We start from the raw sequence: 27,320 nt of genomic DNA on the forward strand, positions 1-27,320 counted from the left end.
TCCTTCTCACAACCCACCTCCAACTCCGGGTACTGCTCGCTAGTCTATGCACAGCATGTGATTCTAAGCAGATTAACAAACATCAACAAGACAATCCATTACTTACCGCTCGGATGGAAGGAACAAAGAATTTCTTCTATATCTCTCTTTTCTGTACTCACATCTAATAGGCTCCCTCAGGGCAGACAAAATACAAACAGAGGGACCTCGACGCGTGAGGGATTGTGGGTACACTGCTCGTCACTATAGGGATAGTGTTACAGACACGCCTTGTCGACGTCCCCTTTTCGACTACGAAAAACAAAATGCAATACTCCGCAGTGACCACTGGATGTCGGACTATGCTCAGCATGTGAATCTAAGCAGATACGAACCATCAGAAATGCTTTTATGGTAAGTATTGCATTGTCATCTGCGCCGACTCTTTTTAACTGTGCTTCCAGCTTCCTCTTGACTGGGGTACTGAAGCCCAAAATGTTATGCGTCAGTATTAGCAACGGTCTCATCTTAATTCTGTTATCTTCTCACCCTCTCCTCCTTTTGTTACCCCTGTATGTCCCATTTCTCCTGCTTGTTCTCATAAATCCTCTCTGGTGTCCCCTGATCCCCTTACCCACCCCCCCCCCCTCTTTCCTCCCATCCTCTAGCCTTATCCGGTCTAGGCCTGGTATCCGAGGATACATCCCAACCAATGTGGGAACTGGCCCACGTTTCTTCCTGGATCCCAAGGTTGCACTAACCTGCTGAGATTACAAGTGGTGCCCCACACCCTTCCCGACCAGGCCTGCATATCCCTGCTAGACAGCACTCCTTGTACCGCCTCTCTCTGGGTTATCGCCCCCGTGCCTCGCTTCTTCTTTCCTCTTCTTATCGAATTAGTGTGAATTTGTGTGACAGACCATTTTATTTTTGATCCCCCTCTTCTTCTCGCGTGGGGACCTTTTTATTTAGCTCCCCTTTCTTTGAAAGTTCGACCACTCCCATTTATTTTCGACCAAATGACCTGTAACCCTGTATGGTGTCCAGTCATTTGGTCGACAGACAAATGGTCGACAGACAAATGGTCGACGCAATTTGGTCGAAAGACAAATGGTCGAATTTTTTTAAATTTATATATTTATTTTTCAGGTTTTCGTTTAGGGAAAAAAAGGGTTTTCTACCAAAAAAAGGGGATAGGAGAGGACCCCCCCCCCCCAAAAAAAATGTGAAAATACAAAAAAAACAAATTCGACCAGTTGTCTTGTCTTTCGACCAAATTGCGTCGCCCATTTGTCCTGTCGACCATTTATTTTCGACCAAATGACCTGTAACCGGCCTGTATCTATGTTGTTGCGCTCCACATTTTAGATCCCCAGGGTCTACTTCTCCATCCTCCATTCCCAAAATCGCCATGACTTCCGCTCAAGTGCTGACCCTTTGCTTTCTTCCATCCCAAGGGAATATCAGGCCGAAGGGAAAGGTCCATTTATAGGGGATTGTCTTTTCCACCAAGGTTTTCGTTACAGGCCCCATTGCTCTTCTTTTCTGGAGTGTGATTGCTGCTAAATCTTGAAACGGGCTCAGCTGCGAGCCATTTATGGAAATTGTGGTTTGGCCCCTGGCTGTCCTGAGGATTTTTTCTTTATCTTCATATGAGGCCAGAGCGTGCTTGGTCTGCTCCCCTCGCTGCTCTTCTTGGGGCCTACCCTATGAATCCGGTCTATCCAGATTTCATCTGGGGCTGTGACAGTCAATAAGGCTGCAAAGCATTGCTGAGCCGTTGATTTCAAGTCCACCTCTAAATTAGATTCTGCCAGGCCTTTAATTATGTTGGACCTTCTTGAGCGTTTCTCTAGATATTCAGCCTGAATTCCCAAATTTTCTGTGGCAGAGGCAATTTGCTCTAACAACTTGGAGTTCTGGCATACCTCCTTGTCCATTTCCGATAACCTTTGTTCTGCGAAGTCTACCCTATTGGCCCAGAGAGGTAATGTCTTCCCTGACTTCTTTCATAGAGCTTCTCATAATTTGTATTTTTTTTGCATTTGTTTTTTATTTGTATAGCACAGACCAGGCCCAAGGGCAACCGGGCATATATATTAGTAGAACATTACATTACAGGTAGTGGAACATTACAATACAGTAGTAGACATACCATCATAGAAGTCCTTTTACATTACGGGTAGTGGAGCATTACATTACAGTAGTAAACAAGTCATCATAGAAGTCCCAGCAGGTTGTACACAGAGTATACAGATGACGTTACAAAATCAAGGCAATAATCAGAGCGGAGCAGAACAGAGCTAGGACCCAGAAGGCCCGTCCAGATAGAAGAGCGGTTGTTAGTGGGATGTTGCTAACCAAAGCTTGGCTTTGTGTTTGAATTGGTTAAAGGAAGGTAGCGTTCCGATCATGAGTCGTACAGTGTTCCAAAGCTTGGCTGCCAGGACAGGGAAGCTAGCGCCCCCGGCAGAGTGAAGCTTGAATCTAGGGATCGCAAGACCTTGAGTTTGTGCAGATCTGAGTGCATGTGCTGGAGTATATTGAGTGAATTGCGAGGCTAGGTAAGAGGGGGCCTGGTGGTTAACACATTTGTATGTGAGGGCCAGTGCTTTCAAGGAGATCCTTTGGGCAACTGAGACCCAATTGAGGTTCTTCCTGGTTTCTGAGATGTGGGCTGATCGGGGGATGTTGAGGGCTGCTCTAATGGCATTGTTTTGGGTCGTCTGAAGTTTGTTGAGATTACCCTGGTTAGTGCCTTGGTATAGTGCATTGCAATAGTCTAATTTAGACATAACCAAGGTCCTGGCCAGGGTAGTGCAATTCTGGGCAGTAAGGAATGGGCGGCAGGCCGAGATCAATTTGCAGGTGTATGCAGACGCAGCGGCAACTGCATTGGTTTGTCTAGTGAGTGTCAAGGAGGCGTCGAGGTATATACCCAGAGTTTTGCTGTCTTTAGATACTTTAATCAGATTACCGTCAATGTTAAAGGAGCCGAACAGGGGACTCAGTTTGTTAAGTCTCTGTTGCGTGCCTAAAATGAGAAGCTCAGTCTTGTCATCGTTGAGGCACAGTTCGTGCTGGGCCATCCAGGCTTGTATGACAAGGTTAATGTCATTAAGGGCTTTAGAGTCTGCGATGTAATCACCAGTGATGGGTATGAGTATCTGGGTGTCATCAGCGTAATTCGTGTAGGTGACACCCAGATAATCAAGCACATCAAATAGAGGTTTGATGAAGACATTGTAGAGGGTTGGGGAGACACAGGATCCTTGCGGGACTCCACACGGGACTGGTGTGGGATCGGCCGATGCAGTAGGGGAGAACACTCTCATGTGCCTGTTGTCAAGGAATGACCTAATCCAGTTGGAAGCGTTGTCCGAGAAGTGTGCCGCTGACTTCAAGTGCCGGCAAAGTATTTGGTGATTGACCAAATCAAAAGCAGCTGATAGGTCCAGAAGTAGTAGTGGGGCCAGTTTACCGTTGTCTTTAAGGTCCTCAATTTGGGTTTTGAGATCAAGTAAAGCTGTTTCAGTCCCGTGCCTTAGGTCTGAAGCCAGATTGTTTTGAGCCGAGGAGGTTATTGGTCTCTAAGTAGTTCTGGATCTGCAGGTATGCTGCTCTGTCAAGTATTTTGAGTAGGAACGGTGCGGTGGTGATCGGTCTGTAGTTAGTTGGTGTTTCAGGGTCTAGAGTTGTTTTTTTTAGGAGAGGGATAACCCACGCGTCCTTTAGGATGTTGGGTACCGTACCAGTTAGGAATGAGGAGTTAATGAAGGTGGTTATAAAAGGAGCTAGGTCATGTGCTGCTTCCTTAATGATAGGTGCTGGGCAAGAGTCACCTTGGCAGTTAGAGGGTTTTAAATTGCGCATGATGTTTTCGACTTCAAGGATGGTGAGTGGGGTGAAGCTAAAGGGGGTGTGAGTAAAAGAGGCCGTCTGAGTATTGGAGGGTTTGCTGGTTGGTTTAGTAAGGGGGTTAGTGAGTAAGGTAGTTTGTTTGGCATTCATTTTCGATTGCAAGGTGGTGATTTTGTTGAGGAGAGCGTTTTGGATGTTGTTACACCATTTACTGTCTTTAATGCAGGTGTCAGGCGCAGGGGATGGGGATTCCAATTCTTTAAGGATTTTAAATAACTCCTTAGTGTTGGATTCCGCTTGTACGTTCCGTAGGTTGTAGGTCTCCTTTATGGCTTGTAGACTCGCTTCTTTGTAATTGTGGGTGGTGATGATGAGGCGATCTTTGTTAGTCACACGGGTGGCTCTTCCAGTGTCATTCAGCCTTACGTTTTTCTTTGCGTAAAGTTCTTTACTGCGGGGTGAACCAGGAGTTCAAGTGAGCTTGTTGTTTGGCTTTCCGTAATTTGAGCGGTGCTATTTTGTCAATGGCTTTAAGCAGTGTTTGATTGAAGATATCTACTAAGACTGTGGGGTCGTTATGTCGGGACACGCATTTATTCAAGATGGGGAGGATGAGTGGGAGGAGTTTATCCTTGGTGATGTCTTTTTTATTCCTTGTGGGAATAGCCGGAGCTATCGTGGGAGTGGTGAGAGGGTTGGTCGCTGGTAGGTGGAAGATGATGATGATGTGGTGGTCGGACCAAGCACAAGCGTAGTTGGAAGTTATGGATGTGTTGCAATTAAGGTCAGTGATCTAATCGAGCGTCCTGCCCTTAATATGGGTAGGTTCGTCAATGCGTTGTTGGAAGCCTAAGTTAACTAATGTGGTAGCAACCTCAGAGGCCAGGTGATCCTTGGCGTCGAGAAGGCCCAAGTTAAGGTCACCTAGAAGCAATACCTGTGAGTTGGGTTTGGTATTGATGGTCAAGATGGCCGTGATGTCATCTATGAAGGAACCCAGTGGTCCAGGAGGTCTGTAGATAAGGTGGAGAGTAGCAGTGTTAGTTGGAGATAGGGTGAGTTTTACCGAGAGGGATTCTGCAGAACTGAGCTCAGAGTTGGGGATGATTCTGAGTGTAATGTTATTTCTGTGTATGAATGCGACTCCACATCCTTTGGAAGTTGATTGCCGGTCCGCTCTAATGATAAAGTAGCCGTTGGGGATGGCGAGGGCAAGGAGTGGGCCAGAGGCTGCGTGTAACCAGGTTTCAGTAATGGCTATGAAATCGAGGTTTTGAGTAGTGATGAGGTCGGAGATGTCCAACGCGTGGGCCGTGATAGATCTAGCATTGATGAGGGCACCCTTGAGTTCTTTGGCAGAAATGGTGCTAAGGGATGGTGGTGCCTTCTGTGTAGTATTGATGTTATGTGTGTGCTGAATGCCAGAGGCACGAGGGGCCTGGGGCAATCTGGATCCAAGTCTGAGATTCCTGACTTGGAGCGTGCATGGTTGATTGGGTGTAGGTTTGGTGGCGAAGTGTTGGAGCCATAGGGCCGGGTCATTGAGGTATGAGTTACTAATAGGCATTGTGGGAAAGTATGGGGTGGAGTGATGAGGGTCAGTCTTAGTAGTGCAGGGAGTGGGGGGACAGAGCAATGTGGCAATGATGAGCCCTACGATGGTAGCAAGAATGAGTTGGCTAACAGGTGGCAGTGGCCGCATATCTTGATCTAGGTGTCCTATCCGTCTGTGTGTTGAGGTGGGCGTGAACTGGAAGGTGCGTAGAGGGGTTCTTCGCTGGGCAACGGTGGGAACGGCCACTTCTTTCAGGTTTGCCATTTGCTCCTGGAGAAAAGCTGTCATCCTCTCCTCCATGCCTTTCAAGCAGGCTTGTAGCTCTCCTTTACTAAGGGCCATTTCTTCATGTGTCAGTGAGGCCTCTGCTCCCTTTTCTTGTTGACCTGATTCTCCAGAGGATGTCTCTGCTGGGGCCCGTTGCCAGCACCTCTCTAATTGGCCTTTTCTCAAACTTTTCTTAGTGTTTTGAGGCGCTGGGGTCTGTTTCCCCTTTGTTCCGGACATCTGAGTGTGCTCCTGCTGCTATTCGGTCCTCCTTGGGCCCGATTGTGTGCCCACGTCTTCCCTTGCTCCTGCTTTGTAATGTTAACTTCTGTAATGTTCGGTCTGGGCCTCTTTGGTGGAGGACTCCCTCTGTTAAAGGGAACCCTACCGTTGCCACTTGGCGCTGTCTCCTCCTTTTCAGCTCCCATGTCCACGCTTCAAAGTGTTCCATTTCGTTGCATGCCAAGGGCCCCAGCTGTCTTCCGGGTCTGCTGCCCGCTTCCTTTGTATGTGTTACTTATAAGGCCTTGTGGGTCCAAGAACGGGGGACCCGAGGGGAAACCACCCCCGCTTCTGAGGTCGCGGGAGTGTGCCCATCTTTTATTTTACTGCCAAAGCCAGGACGCGTAGTCTGTCCCTCTCTGCTCCTGTAACTTTTCCGCCAGAGCCGGGTCACGCACTATTTATCCCCCTCCGTAATAAGCAGGTCAATAAGGGTGCTTGTCTTTATGGCTAGGGAGCCAGATCCAGGCCAGTCACCTCTCCGATCCAATGATAACCCCTGCACTTGCTTCGGGAGCTGTTACCTTTTCTGCAGCAATATTACGTCGGCCCAGGGGCTTCCTCCCTCTCCGTCCTCGCCCCTTCAATACGCGATTTGGGTGTAGGGGATCCGTTTCCTCTGCAAACTTCGTGGGGCAGGGTGGCCTGCTCTAGTCGGGACACTGCAATCCTCTCTCCTTGTCTTGATTTGTGTGAGGAGAACCTCCCAGGCTTTTGGTCTTCGCAGGTCTGGGGGCGATAATTCTTCCTCTCTCCCGGCTCTCCCTCCGTCGGGGGTACTGCACAGCTTCAGCTATCTGCTCTTCCTTCGCCTGTCACAGTCCGTCTATCTTATCCCTCCTCCCTGCATAGCAAAAGGTAGCGGGCCATTTTCCTTCCATATCCTTGCTGGTGCTGAGTCGCCTGCTCGAGCACAGACTCTGCAGCCACTTCTCCCTCTCTCGATGTATGGGCGAGGAACCTCCCAGGCTTTGATCTTCACATTCCGTGCTTGCCTGTGTCAGCGCTCCCTCTTCCACAGCTAACCATTGCAGGTTTCCTCAGGTGGCTTCTACGGCCCGCCTCTCCCTGCATCAGGGGTGCCTGACAATTGCGATTCTCTGTCTCGCCCTTCGCATTGCCTCACTCCATCTGTGTTGTTACTCTGCACTGTGTGTTATGGGGGTAGCAGATCGTTTTCATTCCTTTTTCTTGCTGTATGCCTTAGCTCACTCTCTGGTGGCCATCTTGGAATCTAAAATCGAATTTTAAAGAGGCACAGATGCAATGCAGGAGAGGTGCACAGATGTGAAAAGTAAACGCAGGCTAAAATCGAATTTTAAAAAGGCACTGATGCAATGGAAGAGGGGTGCACAGATGTAAAAAGTACACTACCAAAAATTCGAATTTTAGCACAGATGCAATGCCAGAGAGGTGCACAGATCTGAAAGGTACACAGGCATATGTACCCCCGCCACACCCTCATCCAGGCGCAGGGTCCCTGCAGGTATGCAGCTCAGCCTGGCAGCCACCAAGATGCCACCTGGAGGCAGCTTCTGCTGTGATGCAAGTCGTGGTAGTCACTATGATGCTAGAGACAGTACAAAGTGAGTAGCATTGTGAGAGTTGTATGCAGCACATGGCCAGCACTCCTAGGCATGTACATTGCGATCATCAGCCAGATTAGAGCTTTATGTTCAAGATTAATCACATTGTTTGCCTTGTTGGGCTAAGATGGTACAGAGGCGTTGCAGATGCAATTTCATTCAACAGATAGGACACTCTGCAGTGTTCTGCGCAGATCAGTCGCCGGCTGCAGCATGAGACTCACGAGGCAGGCAGAGAGCAGACAGGTACGTAGTTCAGTAATCGATCACTGCCGCTGGTCACCAGGTCAAGCTTTGCTGTATCTGGTGGATGAGCGCAGGAGTGAAGTGAAGGCAAGAGCCGACCGCAGTGTCAGCAATACTCTGCACTGGCCTACTTTCTGTGGAACCACACGCAATTGCTGCTTTCGTGTCACCAATCTGCACCCTTCTGTTTGCCGCTTTCCTGAAAGTCAGTCTGGGAATCCTCAGTAAAAGAAAAAACAGTTTCACTTTCACTTAAAAACTGTATTTCTCCTCTAAACCAATCAGTCTTCTGGGCCATACTGCCTCATTCAATGACAATCCTATCCCTAAGCCCCTTCTCTGGCAGACAACTTCAGAATTTTACCACACGCTTCAGTGTCGGGAGTCCTGGAGTTTGCTCTCTGAGCTATTGGTACGTTTATTTGTGTTTTCGATGGAAAAAGTTATATTTTTGTTTCAAAGAAGCCTGCTTTTTTCTTCATCTGCCAACAGCGGGGATCGGTTGTCTGTGAAATTCTGCACCCCTCAAGGGCTATGATCCATCGAGATTCTACAGGGCTTCTTGGGCCTAGTTTGCGCTCTCCAACCATGATGGAGGAGAACAAGAAGGGAATGTGTTTGTGGAGGACACGCACCTGCAATGCCCATTCCTCTACTGCCTGTACCCAGACCACAAGGAAGTAGAGTGCGAGATATGCCTCGTTTTCTCCAAGAAAACAACGAAAGACAGGCATAGTAGGCTGGCGGCTGTGCTTAACGCCAAGGCCTCTGACCCATGCTCCGAGCAGGGTTATGCCTCACCCGGACCGGGCAGTCCATGGAGCGGTCCTCAAAGTCCTTTGAGGGTGCCTCATCGGTGGGGGCCCAAGATAAGGCCAAGAGCCGCCAATCAGAGTCCACCAGGTTCGCCGCGAAAGTGGGTTCCAAAGTGGATAGGGCGCGATCAGCATCACCTTCTGCCTCCATTGCCAGCCTACCATCCAGGAAGGTCCTCTACCCTTGCTAAACTTCGTGAGAAGTCCAAGGAGCTGCGGATTGAGGAGAAGAAAGCAAGCAGGCTCAACCGGCACAGATAAAGACCTTGTTGGCGGCCCTGTCGACTGCTACTAACACTCCAGCTAAGTGTGCTGATCCTACGAGGATAGCTCCCCCAAGGCGCGACACCGCTGCAGTGACTTTGGCAAAGTCTGCAGGCATGCCAGAAGGGGTGAAACCAGCCCAGGCCCCGGTTCAAGACCCTCATGGGGGGGGAAAAGGGGCAGGGCGAGGAGACCCTGAAACGGGCTTCCCAGGCCGTCGCCCAAACCATGGAGGTCTCATCCACGGATGACGAAGATCAAGAGTTTACATACAGTCCACGAGGACGTTGAAGAGGACGTCCGCGACAACGGCGCATGGCTTAGTTTTCCTATTCTGCCTTCTCAGCTGAGAGATATTTAATTGGCTATTCTGTCGACTCTCAAAAAGTATAAGGGGACCTGGTCATTCCCTATGGTCCTCCAGGTGAGTGTACATGAACAAAAATAGAATATGGACCAATAGGTTCAAAGATAACAGGAATCTTTTATGATCTTTTAAAAAAAAGTTTTCTTTGATCTGGTATTTATTTCACATAACAGAAAAGGTTAGGTATTTAGCTATACATCAGTAATGCTCTAAAAATAGGCTCAACCTTACAAAACTCTTCCCATCATACATCATTCATACTTCACTCATACAGATCATCTTCATACTAACACAATTAAAAAAAAAATGGGTGTTCATTATGCCCAACCTAGAAATGGTTTGCAATGTCAAGTCCAACACGCTTGTGTCTTCTAGATGTGACCCTCTATTCTTATTATAGAGAGTTTTTTCTTATCGTCTACACGTGTTTCGGTTGTGATGTGATGCAGGCTTGCAAGGTTTAGCCCCAACAGTTCCAGCCAACCTTCCTCAGGACTAGATACAACACTCCAGTTTTGTGTAGTATCTTGATAGGGTTCGTGAGCCTTTCAATCTAAAAGGATTATAGAATAGGGATACTAGTTACCATCACTGAACTAAAACTTGTTATCTTCATAATTTATTGACAATCAATGTCTGTCTGAACAACATGCTCTTGTCTGTTGTATTTTCAAGACTCGCCTCCACTGTGTAATCAGCGGCTGGTGGTTTTGAAACCTTGAAGAAATCCCTGCTGCAGATAATTCTTCACTCGATGAGTGTCCGATAGATGTAGGATATATCTCTAGATAGGGAGAATCATGAGAATCCTCCATTAGTGGTGATCACAATTTACTCATAGATTGTGTGCAACATATACCTTTTTTCCTATTTTAGTTTGCGGAAATAACGTTTTATGTCCCATGTGGGTACTTACTTCCTTGGCACTTTACTTTCCATTTGCTGCAATTGTATTAACTTGGTGCACATCAAGCATTTATATCATATGCACATCTCAACTAGGACACGGGTTGGTAACCCCAATGGATTCAAAAGGCCTTTAATGCCCTGTAGAGAAGGAGACAAAGAAGCACGCAGAGCTAAGTAGAATGCTCCGCTTTGCACGATATCTGGAATGTAAAATGCTGTGGTACTTACTAGGTTGTGTGTTATTCCTGAATGTCAACAAAATGGTGTCTTGTAAATTCAAAATATCTCTGTCTAAGGAGAAGCAAAAGAAAGGAAAAGGACCTCTGTTAGTGCTCGGTGTGAGCACCCTGTCCTAATTGTATGGGAGCCACCCCAGGTTAATGGCCCCTGTAAAATTAGGACACCCAATATTATAGCAACACTGTAGGAACACATTCATAATGACTTCTAATGGGACATGATAACTTGGACAGCTCACCCCTTGCCCTGAGACCCAACCTTGTGACCTATGATACCCGGCCAACAGGATGATGGTAACCATGTATTGATGTATGACCAAAGGACCCCACTCTAGGTGCATTCCTCCTGTGTTGCATTAACCTGTAGAATAACCTATTGTAGGATTTACAGGGGAAGATAATATTGCGGTATTGAATGAATGCGGTGTGCGTGGTCTTAGGGCAGAAAGCCAAGAAAGACGTTCATCAATGACAGTGGCCACGCCTGGCACAACAGCACCGCCCGGATGAGCCCAGCTGACCTGCCCGGCCCACGTTGGCAACCAGTGACGTCCACCAACCACGGCGCACCACATCACAGCTGCACCTATAGTTAGTCGTCGTCACCCAATCCCCACGAACATGTGCCCCCTATAGTGTGTAGGTTCTTATGACACATTTTGTAAATATATACGCCTGTCTTTGCTAGTGTCAGGCAGAGCGCTCTCGGAGTTTGCAGAGTCCTTTGCATGCCCTATCTTTCACTTATATAAACTCCCATTAAACTCACCCGCACTTTGTCTTAGCCTTATTCCCATCTTGGGAGAGTTCATTGTCTCTCATTGTGGGGAGGATCGTGCTATCTGGGGACGCTTGCCTTCATAATTCAAAAATGATTCAAAAATACCCCATAGGGTCGGAACGTTGCCTCCTATGTGGTCACTCACCTTGCCGTGTGGATCACAGTCGTGCACGTATGCCTCTGTGTAAGGGAATAGGCGAGCTGTGTGATACCAGCTCCAATACCCTCATGAAATGATGGATAAAGAAAGAGGAATGAGTGTGTGCACTACGCAATGGTAGCAGAATGCACCACTGCGTTCGCGCGCATGTGTTTATTATATTCTCTATGGCTAGTGGTCCTCACAAGCCCTAATATTAAAGAATAGGTGTCTGGTGGCCCATCTCTAGTGGTGATCAAATAGCGGCCCGACTGAAGGACACACGGGCATTGTGGGTAATGTAGTCCATCAGGGAAAGACATGTGTTCATCTAGGTAGGACCCACAACCTTGACAGAGACCAGATGTGTAACACCAAAGGGCACCGAGAGATATGTAGTTCATCAAACAAATTGTGTATAGAACTGAATGAAGATCCACGCAAGCTAATAGAACCAAATAGGGATGTCTCTCCCTATAGATGTCAGGCAAATATGAGTGAAGTATGAATGATGTATGATGGGAAAAGGTTTGTGAGGTTGAGCCTATTTTTAGAGCATTATTGATGTATAACTAAATACCTAACATTTTCTGTTATGTGAAATAAATGCCATATCAAAGAAAACATTTTTTGAAAAAATCATAAAAGATTCCTGTTATCTTTGAACCTATTGGTCCATATTCTATTTTTCTTCATATTCTGTCGACTCTACACCCATTGGTGTTAGAGATCAAGATGAGGATGCTTCTGGCTCCAGTACCTGTGGTCCCCCATGTCCCTGATCAGCCTCCAGCGAAGAAGAGGAAGCGTCATCCAACACCCCCCTTTCAATCTCCTCCACCAAGTCGGGCCCTTTCTCCCCCAGCAGACCCAGACAGGGTATGGGAACGGATACCGCCACAATGACAGATGATGAAGACATCTTCGAAGCGGACAGTGAATAACCACATTTGGATACTCCACATATGGTGTCCCCACTGGATGAGGTGGGATCGTTCTACTCCATGATCGCCAGGGCCTCCAAATTATTTCAGCTGGCGCCAGAGGAAACCAAGCCGGGGGGCTTAGTACCCTTTCTGGACGATGTTTGGGAGGAGGGTCTGGCCCTCATGAAGAACCCTTGCACGGCTCAAGACAAACAGGATAGGTTGGAGAGGAAATATAGGGTGCCGGACTCCACACCCACATGCCTTAGGTTATAGCGATCGCTGGGCTAATTGGTGTCGGTGGCCGCGAGGAAATGGTCGGCTAACCCGTCGTCTTCAGTTCCTCTGGACAGCGAGGGGAGAAGGATGGACGCCATGGGAAAGAAGGTGATTTACACTGCGGTGTCCTCTATCAAGGCGGCCAATACACTGGTGATCCTAGCCTTGTACGACAGGAAATTGTGGTACAAGCTGGGACGGATCCTGGTGTGCCTACCCGACGATAAGAAGATGGCCATCGCTCTCTTCCTGGAAGGGTAAGTGGCGTTGGATCATGCCATCACAGTGGCATTGGCAATCGCCAACGGCAAATGGGGAACAGTGTCTGCCCCAGTCGACAAGGTTGGATGAAAGCCACTAATTTCCGTTAGGGGGTCCTGGCGAAGGTGCTGGACATGCCCTTCGATGGAGAGAATCTGTTTGGGAAGGCTGCCGACAAGTCCCTCCACGCCATCTAGACGGATACGGAGACAGCCTGTTCCCTGGGCACTCTCCAGCAGCACCACTTGTCTTTTTTTCGCTCCTCCAGGGGAAAGTCGAGCAGGTCTTCAAAAGGTTTCTCCACATTGTACCAACAGTCTTCCAGATCCTCAAATTTAAAGGCGAAAAAACAGGGATTTTGGGGGGACCCCATCAACCACCCCAAAAAAAGAAAAAATGCATTCAATGGACATTTTTTAGATGGAAAAAATTAGATGCAAATGCATGTCGATGCAAGGAATTCGATGCAATGACCATAAACCCACGCAGGGCAGGACGCTGGTGCTGAAGCAAGCCTGAACCGACTGGGACGTTGGGGCCCCCAATCGTGCACCCCGGTGGGAGGCCGGCTGACGAGTTTTGTCAGCGAGTGGAGAAAGATCACCACCAACAGATGGGTGCAGGACGCTCTCACCCAAGGACACACCCTGGAGTTCCAACGCAGTTGTTCGCGGATCCCTCCGGTTCCCCGTCAAGAGCAGCACATCCCTCAGCTTCTGGAAGAGGTACAAGCCATGCTGCCAAAAGGGGCGATAGAGCTGGTTCCCCAACGGCTCTGGGGCTACAGAGTCTATTCCAGATACTTTCTAGTCAGAAAGAAGACAGGGGGCTGGAGGCCCATCCTAGACCTACGACGTCTGAACAAATTCCAAAAGTTAAGGATGGTAACTTTGCAACACGTGCTCGGCTAACTGGAAAAAGGAGACTTCTGTTGTCATTGGACTTGGAGGACGCCTATTTTCAAATCGCCATTCACAAGAAACATTGGAAGTTTCTAAGTTTTGTGGTGCAGGGACAGCACTCCCAGTTCAAGGCCCTACCTTTCGCCTTGAAGTCGGCTCCCAGAGTGTTCACAGAATGCCTGCCTGGGACCAGTGGCAGTCCATCTTCTGCGTCTACAGTGCAGACACATATACCCGTTCCTGGATGACTGGCTGATATGCGCCCGCTCCTGGCAGCTGGCCGACGGACATACAGTGACGTCCGTCCGTCTACTGATGGATCTAGGATTCTCAGTCAACTATCGGAAGTCCTGCTTAACACCATCGCAGAACACGCTGTTCCTAGGCTCCAGACTCAATGCAGTGTCTTGTCTGGCATCACCCTTGGAGGAGAGGCTAGCAGCCATTTAAGGAAATATGCACCGGCTGTCGTTGACGACGATGGCCATGGTGCAGGCCATCAAGTGGTTACTGGGCTTGATGCCATCCTTCATCTACCTCATCCATCGCTGCAGGTTGCAGATGCAACCCCTACAGGAATTCCTGGACACCCACTGAATATAGGTGTCCAGAAGCTTCACAGACAAGATCTCTCTCAACGAAGAGTTCCGTCGAGCGATAGGATGGTAGGGCATCTGCTCCAACATCGCCCAATGCACAGGGTTTCAAACCCCCCCAATACCAGGAGACGGTCACCACGGACACCTCCCTGGAAGGTTGGGGAGAATAGAGGTTTGTGGCTGACGAAGGAGAAGGATCTTCATATCAACATCCTGGAGCCTGCGTGCAGTGTTCTGGCTCTCAAATAGTTCCTCCCGTCTCTGAAAGGCATGGTGGTAAGGATCTTCACTGACCACACCACAACCATGTTTTACATCAGGAATCGGGGGGGGGGGGGCACTCGATCCCCGGTGCTCTTCAAGAAAGCGCAGGACTTGTGGCGCTGGGCCGTCGGACATGGGATGTTCCTCGTCCATCCCCACCTGGCGGGAGTCAAAAATACCATTGCAGACTTCCTCAGCAGGGCACTGTGCTCCTGCCATGAGTGGGAGCTTCGCCCAGATCAGGTGGACCAGCTATTCGTCAAATGAGGCAGACCCCAGATCGATCTAATTGCGACGGCGGTGAACTCCAAATGCCAGAAGTTTGCCAGCAGATTGCACCAGCCAAGGAGCCTGGGGATGCATTCTCCTTCCCGTGGGAAGTGCTCTTTCTGTACGCAATTCCTCCGATCCCTCTCCCGCTACGAGTCATCAAGACACTCAGTGTCAATGCAAGATGATACTCGTTGCCCCAGCGTGGCTGTGACAGATTTGGTGTCCAGACCTTCTCAGCCTGTCAGCATAGCCTCTGGTCAAGCTGCCAGTGGATCCGGATCACCTCACCAGAGAAGGATGCGCAATCCTTCATCACGACCCAGGATCGCTGAGCCTGAGGGCTTGGCTCCTGCAGCCCTAGAGGTTGGAGGGTTTGAGATGCCAGTGGACTGCAGGGAGGTCTTCCCCAAGACCAGGTTGTCATTGACTTTGAAGTGCTATGCTCACAAGTCGAAGTGTTTCTCTATGTGTGCCGGTCATAGCCCCACAGATCCTTCCGTACTTGCTATCCTTGACCAAAGCTGGACTGGTGCACGCATCCATCAAGGTATATCTGGCGGCTCTCTCCCGCTACACCAGGTCCCCAGGAACATCTTCACTTTGGTCCCACCGCCTCATCAAGGAGTTTCTCAAAGGACTTTTTCTGATTTTTCCCGGCGGTGAAGGCTCCTGCCCCAGCGTGGGAACTCAGTCGTTCTGACGAGGCTCATTGGGGCCCCCTTCGAGCCTGTGCATCAGGCCCCACTCAAGTTTCTCTCGTGGAAAATGGCCTTCCTTGTGGCCATCACCTTTGCCATAAGGGTAGGTGAGATCCAGGCCATAGCAGGAGCAAACAACCGTACCTGACTTTCCTCAAATCGAGTGTGGTACTGCGTACGCACCCCTCTTTCATGCTGAAGGTTCCATCGGAATTCCACCTCAAAAAGACTTGGCGTTACCTGTTTTTTCCCCGAAACCTTTGTCGCCGGCGGAAAGGGCCTTACACTCGCTGGACGTTGCTCGTGCCCTGATGTTCTATGTGACACGCACAAAGACGTTTTGGAAGACTTCACAACTGTTCGTGAACTTTGCTCTGTGAACAAGGGGAAAGCTTTTTCCAAGGCTTCCATTTCAAGGTGGCTCTCCGGCTGCATCATGCACCGTCATTGGTTGGCAAACAGACAGCTGCCCGGCTGTCCAAGAGCCCACTCCACCAGAGCGATCGCTGCGACAACAGCATTTCTGTCTGGTGTGCCCCTGCTGGACATCTGCAGGGCTGTTACGTGGAGGTCCCCGCATGCCTTTACGAAGTTCTATTGCATCGTCAGGGAGTCCAGAGTCGGCCAAGCAGTACTACGCAACCTTTTCGCTTGAGGTGAGCCTGTTCCAGAGGTAAGAGTTCATTGCTTCTGTTGAGCCTTGCCACCTCCCGTGGTTGTGCAATGTTGTATTGCTATGTATTGTGAATCCACGCCACACCCAATGCTGGAGAAGTTTTAAGTTACTTACCTGTAACTGTTGTTCTCCCACATGGGTCTGGCATGGATTCCCATGCAAACCCTCCCTCCAACCACTCTGCGGCTCTTCTTGGTCATACTGCCACTTTACGTGGTTACCAAATCTGAAGATGGCTGCCAGAGGAGGGGCTTAGGGAGAGGACAGTCATTGGATGGGGGCAGTATGACCCAGTGGACAGTGATTGGTTTAGAGGAGAAATAACATTTTTAAGTGAAAGTGAAACCGTTTTTTCTTTTACCGAGGATTTCCCAGCCTGACGACGGGGAATATTCATGAGCATTTGAATCCATGCCAGACCCATGCTGGAGAACAATAGTTACAGGTAAGTAACTTAAACCTTCCTTCCACTAATGCCCTTGTATTCCTCGCCATGATCGTTTGTCTCCTTTCCTTCCTTCTACTCTCCTCCTTTCTCTTAGTCTATCCATCATCTCTTTACCCTTTGCTGTCACGGCAGTGTTCGCTCACCTCTGCTCCTTACCTCTATCCTCAACTCAGTTCGCCACTAATCGCCCTCCTCCCACCACTCTACTTCTCTCTCCTACCCCTAGTCTCTCTGCCCACTGCTCCACACTCCGCTCACACTTCCCCCCCCCCCGTCAGCCTCCTATAGCTCTCCCAATCACCTTTTCCAATCACTACCACTCACACCTCTATACTCTCCCTTTGTCTCATTCATTCATCTTCCACACACACCCAAACACCACTTTATCTCACCAATCAATACTTTACTTTGCACATGCTCTCTGTAATCCTCCTCCATGTTTTGCTGTACTGGCCTTCTGCCGCCTAGTCTGCCTTCTCCTCCCTTACGCTTTGTAAGGAACTCATGGTGGCAACAGTAAAGACAGACACAAGCGATCACAGTACAAGGGTGTTTATTAAACTGTATAGGTAGGTTGGAAAAACACCTAATCTCAACCTAAATCTAGGATGGGAGCAAGCTTTGACCATCAAACAATAATAAGGCAGTCCTAGTGGCGTCTTGACAAATAAAAGGGCATATACTAAGAAAAACCTTGCCAATCCTTAAACTAAATACAAAAGAAGTATGGGATAATGTTCATAAGAAACAAGGAAGTGTTCACAAATAATAAGTCAGGATGCAGTAGTCTGGGTCTCTCTTTCCCACATTTCTAAGCATGGAATAAGGTAGGATTCTGGAGCACAGAACCCGCTCGACCTTTCACAGCACGACCCAACAGTTCCGCTCTCAACAGTCAAGGCCTTCAGTGGTTAAGTCTCTTTTCTACAAAAAGTCTCTTGCCTCTGAGGACCTGATGGGTTTCAAAATAATAAACAAAACTTCCTTTCGGTACATACACTGGATGATGCCTTTTCTACCCCTACCCCCCCACCCTCCTTTCCGGGCTCAGACCCTTCTCGAATGTTTGCGTCCCTTCGCCAGGCTTACTATGTCTTTCGATTTGATTTTGTCTGTGACATTCATGAATCTTAATGTCTTTTTAAACAGTTCACTGTGTATATCCTTCGGCTGGGTTCACTCTTGTCAACACATTGTATATTGGGACTTTAGACTTTGCCACTTGTTTATCGGCATCCCTCCTTTGAGTTTAATTTTGCCAACTTTGTCATCAGTTTTATGAGGCGGGATTCACTTCCCTTAGCTTCACAATCATCTGCTGGTCAGACTTTCGACTGTACAGAGGATTTCACTGGACCCCTGTATGACCACTTTGACCCCCTTTCTCGCTTTCCCAAGGCCTCTGGTAATCGTAGTTTCAACAATCTGGTAATCATCCAGAGTTTCCTGAGTGAGCACCCACGTGGTGCGGGACTCCTCTGTTGCTTGTTTTCCCCCTTTTCCGTATCAATTGTTCTTTATGCATTCCCAGTTCAATTGGCCGTTTGCTACTTTTTGTTCAACACAGTTCGGTTTCTTATCAGCTCTCCCCTCGACTCACCAGCTGTGATAAACTGCTCGGATTTTCTTCTCCTTGGAGTCAAGGTTGGTACCATGGAGACAAGCGTCTCTCCCTGGCTTGGTTATGAGTGGATGAGGATCTTGTGTACCGTTGACATCTGCTGCAACACACGCTGGCTACTGTTCCCATTCTTACAATTCCTTCCACTGAGGTTACACAGGCCTTGGTCAGAAAGAGCAAGGTTGCTTCTCTCCTTGTCACCCTCTCGGTTTGTGCCGTCTTTCTCCTCTTGAACTGCAGTGCTGAGTTAGCTCTCTCAACGTGCGATCTGCCTTGCTCGTATTGTGCTCCCGTGCTCCATCTTTCATCCCTGTGGGGAAGGGAAAGGGCCGTCAGGTGTGCCTGATTCTGGTCAATTGCCTGACTCTACCTGATCCTTGTGTTGGGACATTTCAGGCAAATGGGTCGGGTGTTAGTCTGTCGTCCTTTGTAATATGTGAAAGTGTTAGTGTCGGAAAAGGAGGGGTAGAGTGTTTGCGTATCCTAAGTGGTAGGTTAGGGAAAAGGTGTTAAAAGAAGGGGGATACCGCGTCTCACCCGCTGGTGTCCCACTTCCACTCCACAAACACACCCATCCACCTGATGCTACCCCACTGGTCCACACACAGGAACCAAATCCAATACCGATGGCTGTGACCTGGCCACCTGGATGACAGATCCCCAGGGACTAGTCAGGGAGACACCTTCAGGTTTTTCAAACCTCCTCCAAACAGCCCACACTGCTTTGATCTTTCTGACCCTTTTTTTCTTCCCCCCCCTTTTATTGGTTGTCCCCTCTGTTAGTTCACCGGGCTGACTGATGGCTTCCTTTATCCCATGAGCCGTGTTACAGTCATCAGAGAACATATAACAGGCCATAAACCTGTCATCCTTTTTATACGCAGGCCTGCCGGCATTTGGTTATGATGGCCCACTAAATGTATAGTCAGTTTCAACATTTGTATCCATGCTAAGTGGAGCATCTTCATTGTCAGTTTGATGTGTGCAACATTTATGATTCGTTCTGAATTTTGCCCCTTCTTTCTCCAGTGAGTTCAGACTTGGTTCTTTACTTCTAGGAATCCTGTTATTCGTGTTCCTAGGGAAAAAGAGAAATAACATTGGCCAGCAAGTTGCACAGCAAGTCTGTGGCAAGTTAAAGTGGCACTTTCATTTTTTTAGCCTGGCATAAGTAGAAGGGACAGAGAATTCCCACACCCCACCTCTGAAGCAGGACTGGCTCTGGCGAGCATGCTGGTAGGCCTCCTGCCCTGGGTTGAAAGGAGTCCCTGTGCCCTCTTAACTGGGTTGGGTCTTTGGCCCCATCACCCCCACTCTCCCACACTACTCTTCACAGCAAGCTCATGAATGAGCCTGTGCTCATCTCCTCTTTTCTAGGTTTGCTTAATTTCTCTGGACAACTCGGCACTAGCTGTCCATATTAGAACTGTATTGCACAAGTATTCATTGGTTGCCTCAACATCCTCCTGTTTCCTTGGCATTGAAGTAACCAGTTCAAACCTTAAAATTTTAGCACTGTCACTCTGTTCACACTTGGTGCTTCTGTCAGCTTCTCGCGTTGCTTTTAGCTCCAATGCAGTAAAAAATAATTGAAGCATTATTTGCAGAATTATTTGCTTAGAACAGTTTGCATTAAAACAGAAGGAAGTGATGACTGTGGAAAGCGCAGATTAGTGCATTATAAGGAAAGGAGCTTGATGGAGTCTGTATTGCAACTAATGTGAAGGTGAGGAAACACCTTGGCAGAGATAATTTATGAAGAGACATGGAAACATTTCTGTGCAGAACCCGGGAGTACTTAAGAGGTATGGGTGGGCGGTAGAGTAGGATGATCGTGTCATTATTTTCTCGGTCCAACTGCCATTATTTGCTTATGACATCATATACATCATTGGCTTTTTCTTTGCTTTCCAACTCTGTACGAATATTGTGATGAATCCAAGGCGATCGTTACCTCTCCCCATGGGGGATCCACCCCCTTTGGGGATAGGGAGGTCCTTTGGGACTAGGGAGGTAAGTCCGCTATGCTTAACACCACCTAGGGAACGTGGTAAATGGGGACTCCTTTGAAAGTGACTTCCCTGTAGGGGACTAGAAAACCCCATATGTGGGTATAGTCACCATCCCTCACCCCGAGATATTAACTTTGTGGGGTATGTATGCGCTAGGGTGTATGATTATCCTGTAACCCCTTTAATAATGCCTGACACGGCTTCTGATTCCTGCTATGCCCAATCTCCATAGAATACCACAGAGATGCGAGTAAACCAGCCCAATAGAGGAGTGTAATTGAAGGCACCAATTAGGAGAGAATCTCTGCAAAGCCTGCAGTGTTTAACTGTGCCAAAGCTCCCACAGGTGGTGTGACCGGTCAGGGGTAGAGAATGCCAGACACTGTGTCCCGGCCATCCGTGCGCACTAGAATAATGCATCCCGGCACTGCGAACAACCAGCTGGAACATCCCAGGGCAACCACTGGTGCGAGAATGTATTACCTCAGATGGCAGTGTCAAAGCCCAGACGAGAAGCCACCCACAGGTCCCCATCCTGAGTGAAGAATCGCTGATGAGCGACGCAGAGTCCAGTCGATGAGTTGCATAAGCGGCGAGAGGCGGCCCGGGCTGACTCTACACCCCTCTTGAGGAGCGCTGCTCAATTCAAGAAGGCACACTGTGGCTCCATTGGACAGATAGGCGGGCAGCAAGACAGGAACGAGAGGGAAGAACCCTATGGGGGGGACCAAGGAACCCCCAGAGGCGGGACCAAGAGAGAAGCACACCCGGTATGGGGAGAATGAAGAAACCACAAGGGGGAGGGGGAGTGAGAAAGCAGGAAACCACAAAGGGGGAGGGAATGGAGAGGGTTCTATAATTTTTTCAACACCTGTTTTTATGTGGAATTTTTGCTGAAAAAGCTCATCAAAATATATTTTTCATTGTTTCGTGGGGGGTTCCCCCACAAAACCCCCCGACCTCTAACTATTTTTTGTTATTCGTGTCCCCCCCAAACCTTTATATGCCCTTTCCCACCCCCCAAAAGAAATTGAAAATGTTTTTTCGGCAAAAACTCAGCATAAAACACCCATCGTAAAAATGGGTGTCGATGAAAGGACGTTGTACCATGGAGAGACCCGCAGAGTGGTGAGAAAGAAGGCAGAAAAGGCTTGGAGTGAGAAGAAGAGCCTGCCAACGGAAGGAGACTGAAAGTACTGGGAGTAAGAGGACAAGAAGCCACAGAAAGTTGATGCATTGAAAGAACTTCCGTGAGGAGTGAGACAGAGAGAAACCCCAGGGTGGCGAGTGAGAAAGAAAGAAAACCTACATTGGAGAGTGAGAAAGAGACAAACCCCAGATTGGGCAGAGAATGGCAAAGCCCTAGAGTGGAGAGAGAGAGAGAAAGAGTCCAGCCACAGAAAAAGATGGGCAGAACCCCAGAGCAGGGAGGAGTGAAAAGGAGGAATACCCCAGAGTGGGGTAAGGTGGAAAGAGTCCCAGAGTGGGGAGTGAAAATGCCCAGAGCGGGGCAGAGACTGAAAGGACCCCCAGAGTGGGGGACTAAACAGAAAAAGGTCCCGGATTTGGTAGAAAAGCAAAGAGGTTTGGCTGGGGTCCCAAGACGACACTCCATCCTGGCACAAACTGTATGCCATAGGCAAGGGCCTATAGTAAAGAGACCTAAGGTTGGGGGTCAGAAGCCAGCAGCAGTCTGTGGAGGGTCAGAAGGAGGACGCAGACTGATTAGCCATTTCACTGTTTTATTAACAAAAATAATAATGCCTCTCTTTCCCCTATACTATGAGGTGTCCATACCTAACAAGTCTAGCTAAGGTGCTTGCTTGTCAGACGTCAGTGAATGTCTTAAACATAAACAGTACACCGCACCAAACTAACCCTTTCCTGACCCTGCCACTAGCTTAACACCTGAAGACCAGTAGAATGTCTATCTTCCCCTGTTTTTTTTTTATTTCCCACCAACCTGTATTCAATATTTGAACTTTAAATACTCTCTGGTGACTATTTTTATCAGTTCATATAGTCCCTTCAACACTTTATTGGGCTTTTCTTTCACCTCATGGTTTCCTCAACAAAGAGAGGTTGTTTTCCCTTCCCATGGAAAAGCTATCCAATAGTGATGGCTTTCTTCTTTATTATTTCTTTTCTTTTTACTCCATTCATAAGCTTTGGTTTCCGTTTGGTCTTTGTAATTCGACATATATCCTATTCCAACCTTATTCTCAAGCTTTTCTCTTATGACTTTGCTTTCTTCTTGGATTGTGTGTTCTTTGTCTTGATTAATGCAAGTTTGATCACTCTCATAAGTTTTCTTTCACTTCTCTTTGTAACAATGTTATATCATCTTTCTATTGACTCAGAGAAGTATGATCATTCCAATAATGATTCTCATTCACTCTCCTTTGTGACAATTCTATAATATCTTTCTCGTGACTGGGACAAGTATGAGCATTCCAATAACTATTCTATGTCCCCATCTGGGGTCTCTGCTTTCTCTATTACCTGATATTCTTAGGAATAGCGTCACTGGGTTACTTAGTCGGTCGGGGGCGGTACCCTCTCTCCAGCTTGGACTCTCATGTCCCTTCTTTGTCTTTTCCTCCATCTCTTCTTGGTATGTGGCTGTTCGGTATTTCATGTACCAGTTTGTTCTGTGTTTGCCGGTGTGCAGTGGCTTTGCCGTTGTTGCTAGGACCCTCGATCCACCATGATTCTTCTGTGGTCACGCCACCACACTTTCTCTCTCTCTGGTCTAGGATGCCACGTGTCCACCTCCGTTTCTCTCTGTCTCCTTGCTACAGGTTGCAGTGTGTCTCTCTATTCTTCTTGTACTCTCACAATTCCAAGATGCTGCCTGTCTGGTCTTGCTCTCTCTCTTTCTTGCCATTGTAATTCGCGGGTTCTTCCCGTGTGTCTCAAGGCTCCTCCCCTTACAGGACTTCCATAGCTGTCAGGCTCGCCAGCACAACTCCTTACCCTTTCTCTCTGTTTCAAGTGGCTTCTGTGCTCCTCCATACATCATCTTCCTCGTCCAGGTTGAATTGAAATTTATATTTAAAGGAAGATTTACCAATTCATGTTGCCAATAAAACATTTTACTCTTCAAACCTTTCCTGTGAAAATCTATATGAAGAGGTTATTTTAGAATGTCCGCTAGGGAGTTCCTCACAGGAACGGGAGTCCTTGTCCCCAATGGGGGTGTCTGTCCCAGTGAGCTCCCACTTGCCTCTACCCTTAGGGAGTGTATTGTGGAACGGGCTCACTTCCCTAGCCTCACTGGGGGGGGCTCCTACTTGGGAAGAAGGGACGAATTCCCGCGATTTGTCTCACATCTCTTTCAATGGGCAGGTCCCAAAAGCATGTCTTTGTTGTTTTATTTCCTTTTTAGTGTTAGGTAGGTTAGAGTAGGATTTCGGACTGTGGACTACATTTATGTTTAGACATCCTGACAAAGCACCCTAAGATTTGTCCTTTTTGGAGTGTGAAGAAAAGTAATAGAACTCCTACCTATGTGTCCAAGTCGTGCTTGTGGCCTGTCAAAATATTCCCCATAATAACTCTGCCTTTAAAATCATTTGCTTGAGGTTTTATATAGGATCCAAGTTCTCCTAATAATATCTATATAGTAATTAATGGTTTGTCGGCACCCTGCCTGCTAGAATGAACTATAGTTGGCTTCACAGGTGACAGCTCTTTGTAAAGGTGAAATAAAAGATATGGTGAGTTTGGGATGGTTCCTGACATGGATAACCTGCTCACTGACAGCCGTCACCGCACTCACTTGTGTATCTAAGCAGAATAGTTGCCACACTCCTTCGCATGTCACAGCACACCACGCTTTGAATGAGCAGATCAGCACCTGCTCCCCATTAGGTACAGTAGAACTCCCTGTTCCAGCTGTGCAGTGATACTCCCCTGCAGATTTCACAGAACACTTTGCTGTGGCTGTACATCATTTGCACCTGTTGTACAGAAGTTGGATTCTTTCTTCCAAGGCACTCTCAGCACCAGCCAAAAGCAACACCACACACGTCACTGTGCTAATCCCTACCCAGCGATAGCTTGAAAAACAGCTCAACAGCATTGCGGTCTCCAATATGAGACTGGTTTTACCCCGAGATACCCATGAGTCCTGAAGCAGAATTTCTTTTCAGTGCTAGTATGGTCTGTGCAAAGAGGATGGTTAACTTAACAAGGAGGGCTGTGTCAGGGCTATGGGAAAAGAGTTTGTTTTTTTAAGTGAGGGAACAGTGTTTTTCAGGAGGAAACACCTATAATTTCAAAGAACAGCTCGTAAGGATAGTTGGCGGGAGATGGGGGACATTGGAGATTGGCGGGGAAGGCTATTGGATGGCCCTTAATGAGGCAGGGGATTTCCATGAGTAGACCTGTACTGAAAATAGGTTGCACCATCGAACTCGAAAATGTATCAATGCATATTTAACTACAGCTAGATTGGCACTTACCGATACCCAGGGTGTTCTATATATCTCTTATTTTTCATAAAACAGTGACACAGCTTTGCTTTTAGGACTGGTTGGAGAAATGTTGATGAGAAAAGCAAATCTGGATGGTGTTCTCATCAGAGTTCCAGTAATTAACCTGCAGCATATCACAAAGGGACATACCTATTTTCTGTGTATTCAGGTCAGAATTGTAGTTCCCTGTGTTGTTCACCCGGAAGGGCATCAACATCCTGTTACAGGATTAAATGGCTTTCTGATGATTTGTGATGTCTCACAAGAGTAACCTTAAGGACCTGACTTTATGTTCCATTATTTCCTTCTAAATAAATCTTGTGCCAGTCTGTTTCATCTGGCGCCCACTGCTTCAATACCATGAACCTCATTGTATACTATAAAGAAACTATAACATTTACTAATAAATGCCTCTTTTTGCCCGTATAGTAACATGTTGTAAGTAAACCACAGTGACTGAGCAGTCAAACCCTTTCCACCTTTGCTTGAGCATGACCAAGAATCCTCTGTCCTAACTGGTTGGAAATTGCCACCAAAATCTTTCATAATTACAATGTTTTGGGTTTGGTTCAAGAGGTTTGTTAACATACACCCTGTCACTCGCAAATTCAAGAAGAGAGCAAAGAAGAAGTAAACTTTATTTGAAAAATATTTTTTAATCCTTTTTGGGAATTTGTTTTTCTTGGTTCTTCATCTTTCCCAAGAGGTAATGATTTTGGAAATGTAACTGTATCCAATAAGCATTTTGTGTTTCTTTTCAGGGTGGTACAATGTCAAAATTGTCCAAGTTTGAAATTGAATTGCCTGTAGCAATTCCCAAGCCACTGAAACTTTCTGAGCGGGATCTAGCAATGGCCACAATGTAAGTATATGTTTTCATTTATGAGTGAGAAATTGTATAATGTATACAGCCTTTGTTTTATTGTTGGAATTTAAGAAACTGCCTTACTGCCCTGAAATAATCGGTGCTAATTGATACAGACAGTTTAAACATTTTTTTTATTTATTGATGGTCATGACCGCCACTTTCAGCACATTCCGATAGAACACAACAGAAAAAGGTATTTTCAATAACTTTGCATAATCAAGTTTCACATACTTATGGCGTAGGCCTAGGAGAGGCTTCATCATCTGATATCATATCACATGGGTACATCCTAAATGGGGTCCAAATGTCCTTGGGGCGATTTGTTTTAGGCAATGTCATTACATATTGTTCCTCGCATTCATTAACGAATGTCAGTTCCCAGAGGAAAATGTTCTACCTGCGGTGCAGATGAGCTTTTCCAGCTTTGTAATATACATCTTCTCGCTATTACACAGGACACATTAAAAAGTCTTCTGGTGGTTTCCGCAACTTTCCCAATATCCCCAAACAAATACTTCTGTGGAGTGAGAGATGCCGGAATTTGAGTTATCTCCTCAACAATGTCAGCAAATGCCCTCCAGAATCCCGCCACCACAGAGCAGGCCCAGTACATATGAAACGAGCCTGCCTGCGGCTCTCCACATTTTTGGCATTCCCCAGAACAGTTTACAGTGAATTTGGCCATTTTGGCCGGTGTGTAGTGCAATTTGTTTAGAATCTTAAATTGGATCAGGCGAAGGCCAGCGTTCAACGACACAGCTTTGGTCAATCAGCAGTATTTGTACCACATCTCTTCCGTGATCGTTACCCCCATGTCCGCCTCCCATGTTGCCTTAGCGTTATTCAGGGATGGGGAATGCGCTTGTATCATAGTATATAGCTTGGAGGGTCCAGTTCCGGACATCATGGCTCGCAGGCATGCATGTATGTGTAGGGGGTTCATCGGGGCATAGTGGCCATTTAGCGTTGAACGCTGCTCTCATGCAGTAATATTGGAGTGAATGGAACTAATGCCCCCCCCACCAACCCTCCATCCCCCGCGACTGTATTTTTGAAGTAATCTAGGCTCATGAATTTCCCATTGGGGAAGATGGCCCACATTTTTATCTCCCTATTTGGGTTCCATGTTTTCTGCAGAGTTTCATCAAATGAGGGGGAGATGTCAGGGAAATTCCACAGTGATGCCTCTGGGCCATAAGGTGTCTCTATCTGTGATCTTTTGAAAATTGCAGTCCAGGCATGGACCGTTACACTTACCGGATCAAATCGGCATGCGTCTCTGTGATGTGTGCTGAATAGTATAGAGCGGAGATCAGTCGGGGAAGGGGCATACCTCTCTATCTGAATGTGGGGTGCAGTGTCCGCAGGGTCATGCCATTGCTTGGCGAATTGGGCTTGCGCTACCAGGTAGTATAGTTCAAAGTCTGGTGCTGCAATGCCCCCCGTGTTGTATGGTTCAATAATCTTTTCCCACTTCATCCTAGCTGCGCCTCCATTCCATGTGAACGTTGTGACCATGGACCATAGTCTCACAGAGAAAGCTCGTCCTGGCCAAATGGGAATGTTGCCAAAGAGATATAAACGTTTGGGGAGCACCCCCATTTTTTCCGAATAGCTCTCCGGCCGTACAATGAGAGATAGGAAGCATGGCCCATATCTGTAATTTAATGTTGAGTGAATGCAGGAGTTGTTCATAGTTATCAGCATAAAGTGTCTGCCTATCCC

At 47.5% G+C, this 27,320-nt stretch overlaps 1 protein-coding gene across 4 annotated transcripts in view; it reads left to right on the top strand.

The window, feature by feature from the left end:
• Positions 1–27,320, top strand: part of RMC1 (regulator of MON1-CCZ1) — a 1,737,150-nt gene that overhangs the window by 397,040 nt on the left and 1,312,790 nt on the right. For all 4 annotated transcript variants that reach the window (XM_069620905.1, XM_069620903.1, XM_069620904.1 and 1 more), the window contains exon 7: positions 25,489–25,589. In XM_069620905.1, coding sequence (XP_069477006.1) covers positions 25,489–25,589 — 101 coding nt within the window. The remainder of the gene's footprint in view (positions 1–25,488; positions 25,590–27,320) is intronic.

This window comes from Ambystoma mexicanum, chromosome 5q (genome assembly GCF_040938575.1).
Source record: "Ambystoma mexicanum isolate Mex_15411 chromosome 5q, UKY_AmexF1_1, whole genome shotgun sequence".
NCBI lineage: Eukaryota > Metazoa > Chordata > Amphibia > Caudata > Ambystomatidae > Ambystoma > Ambystoma mexicanum.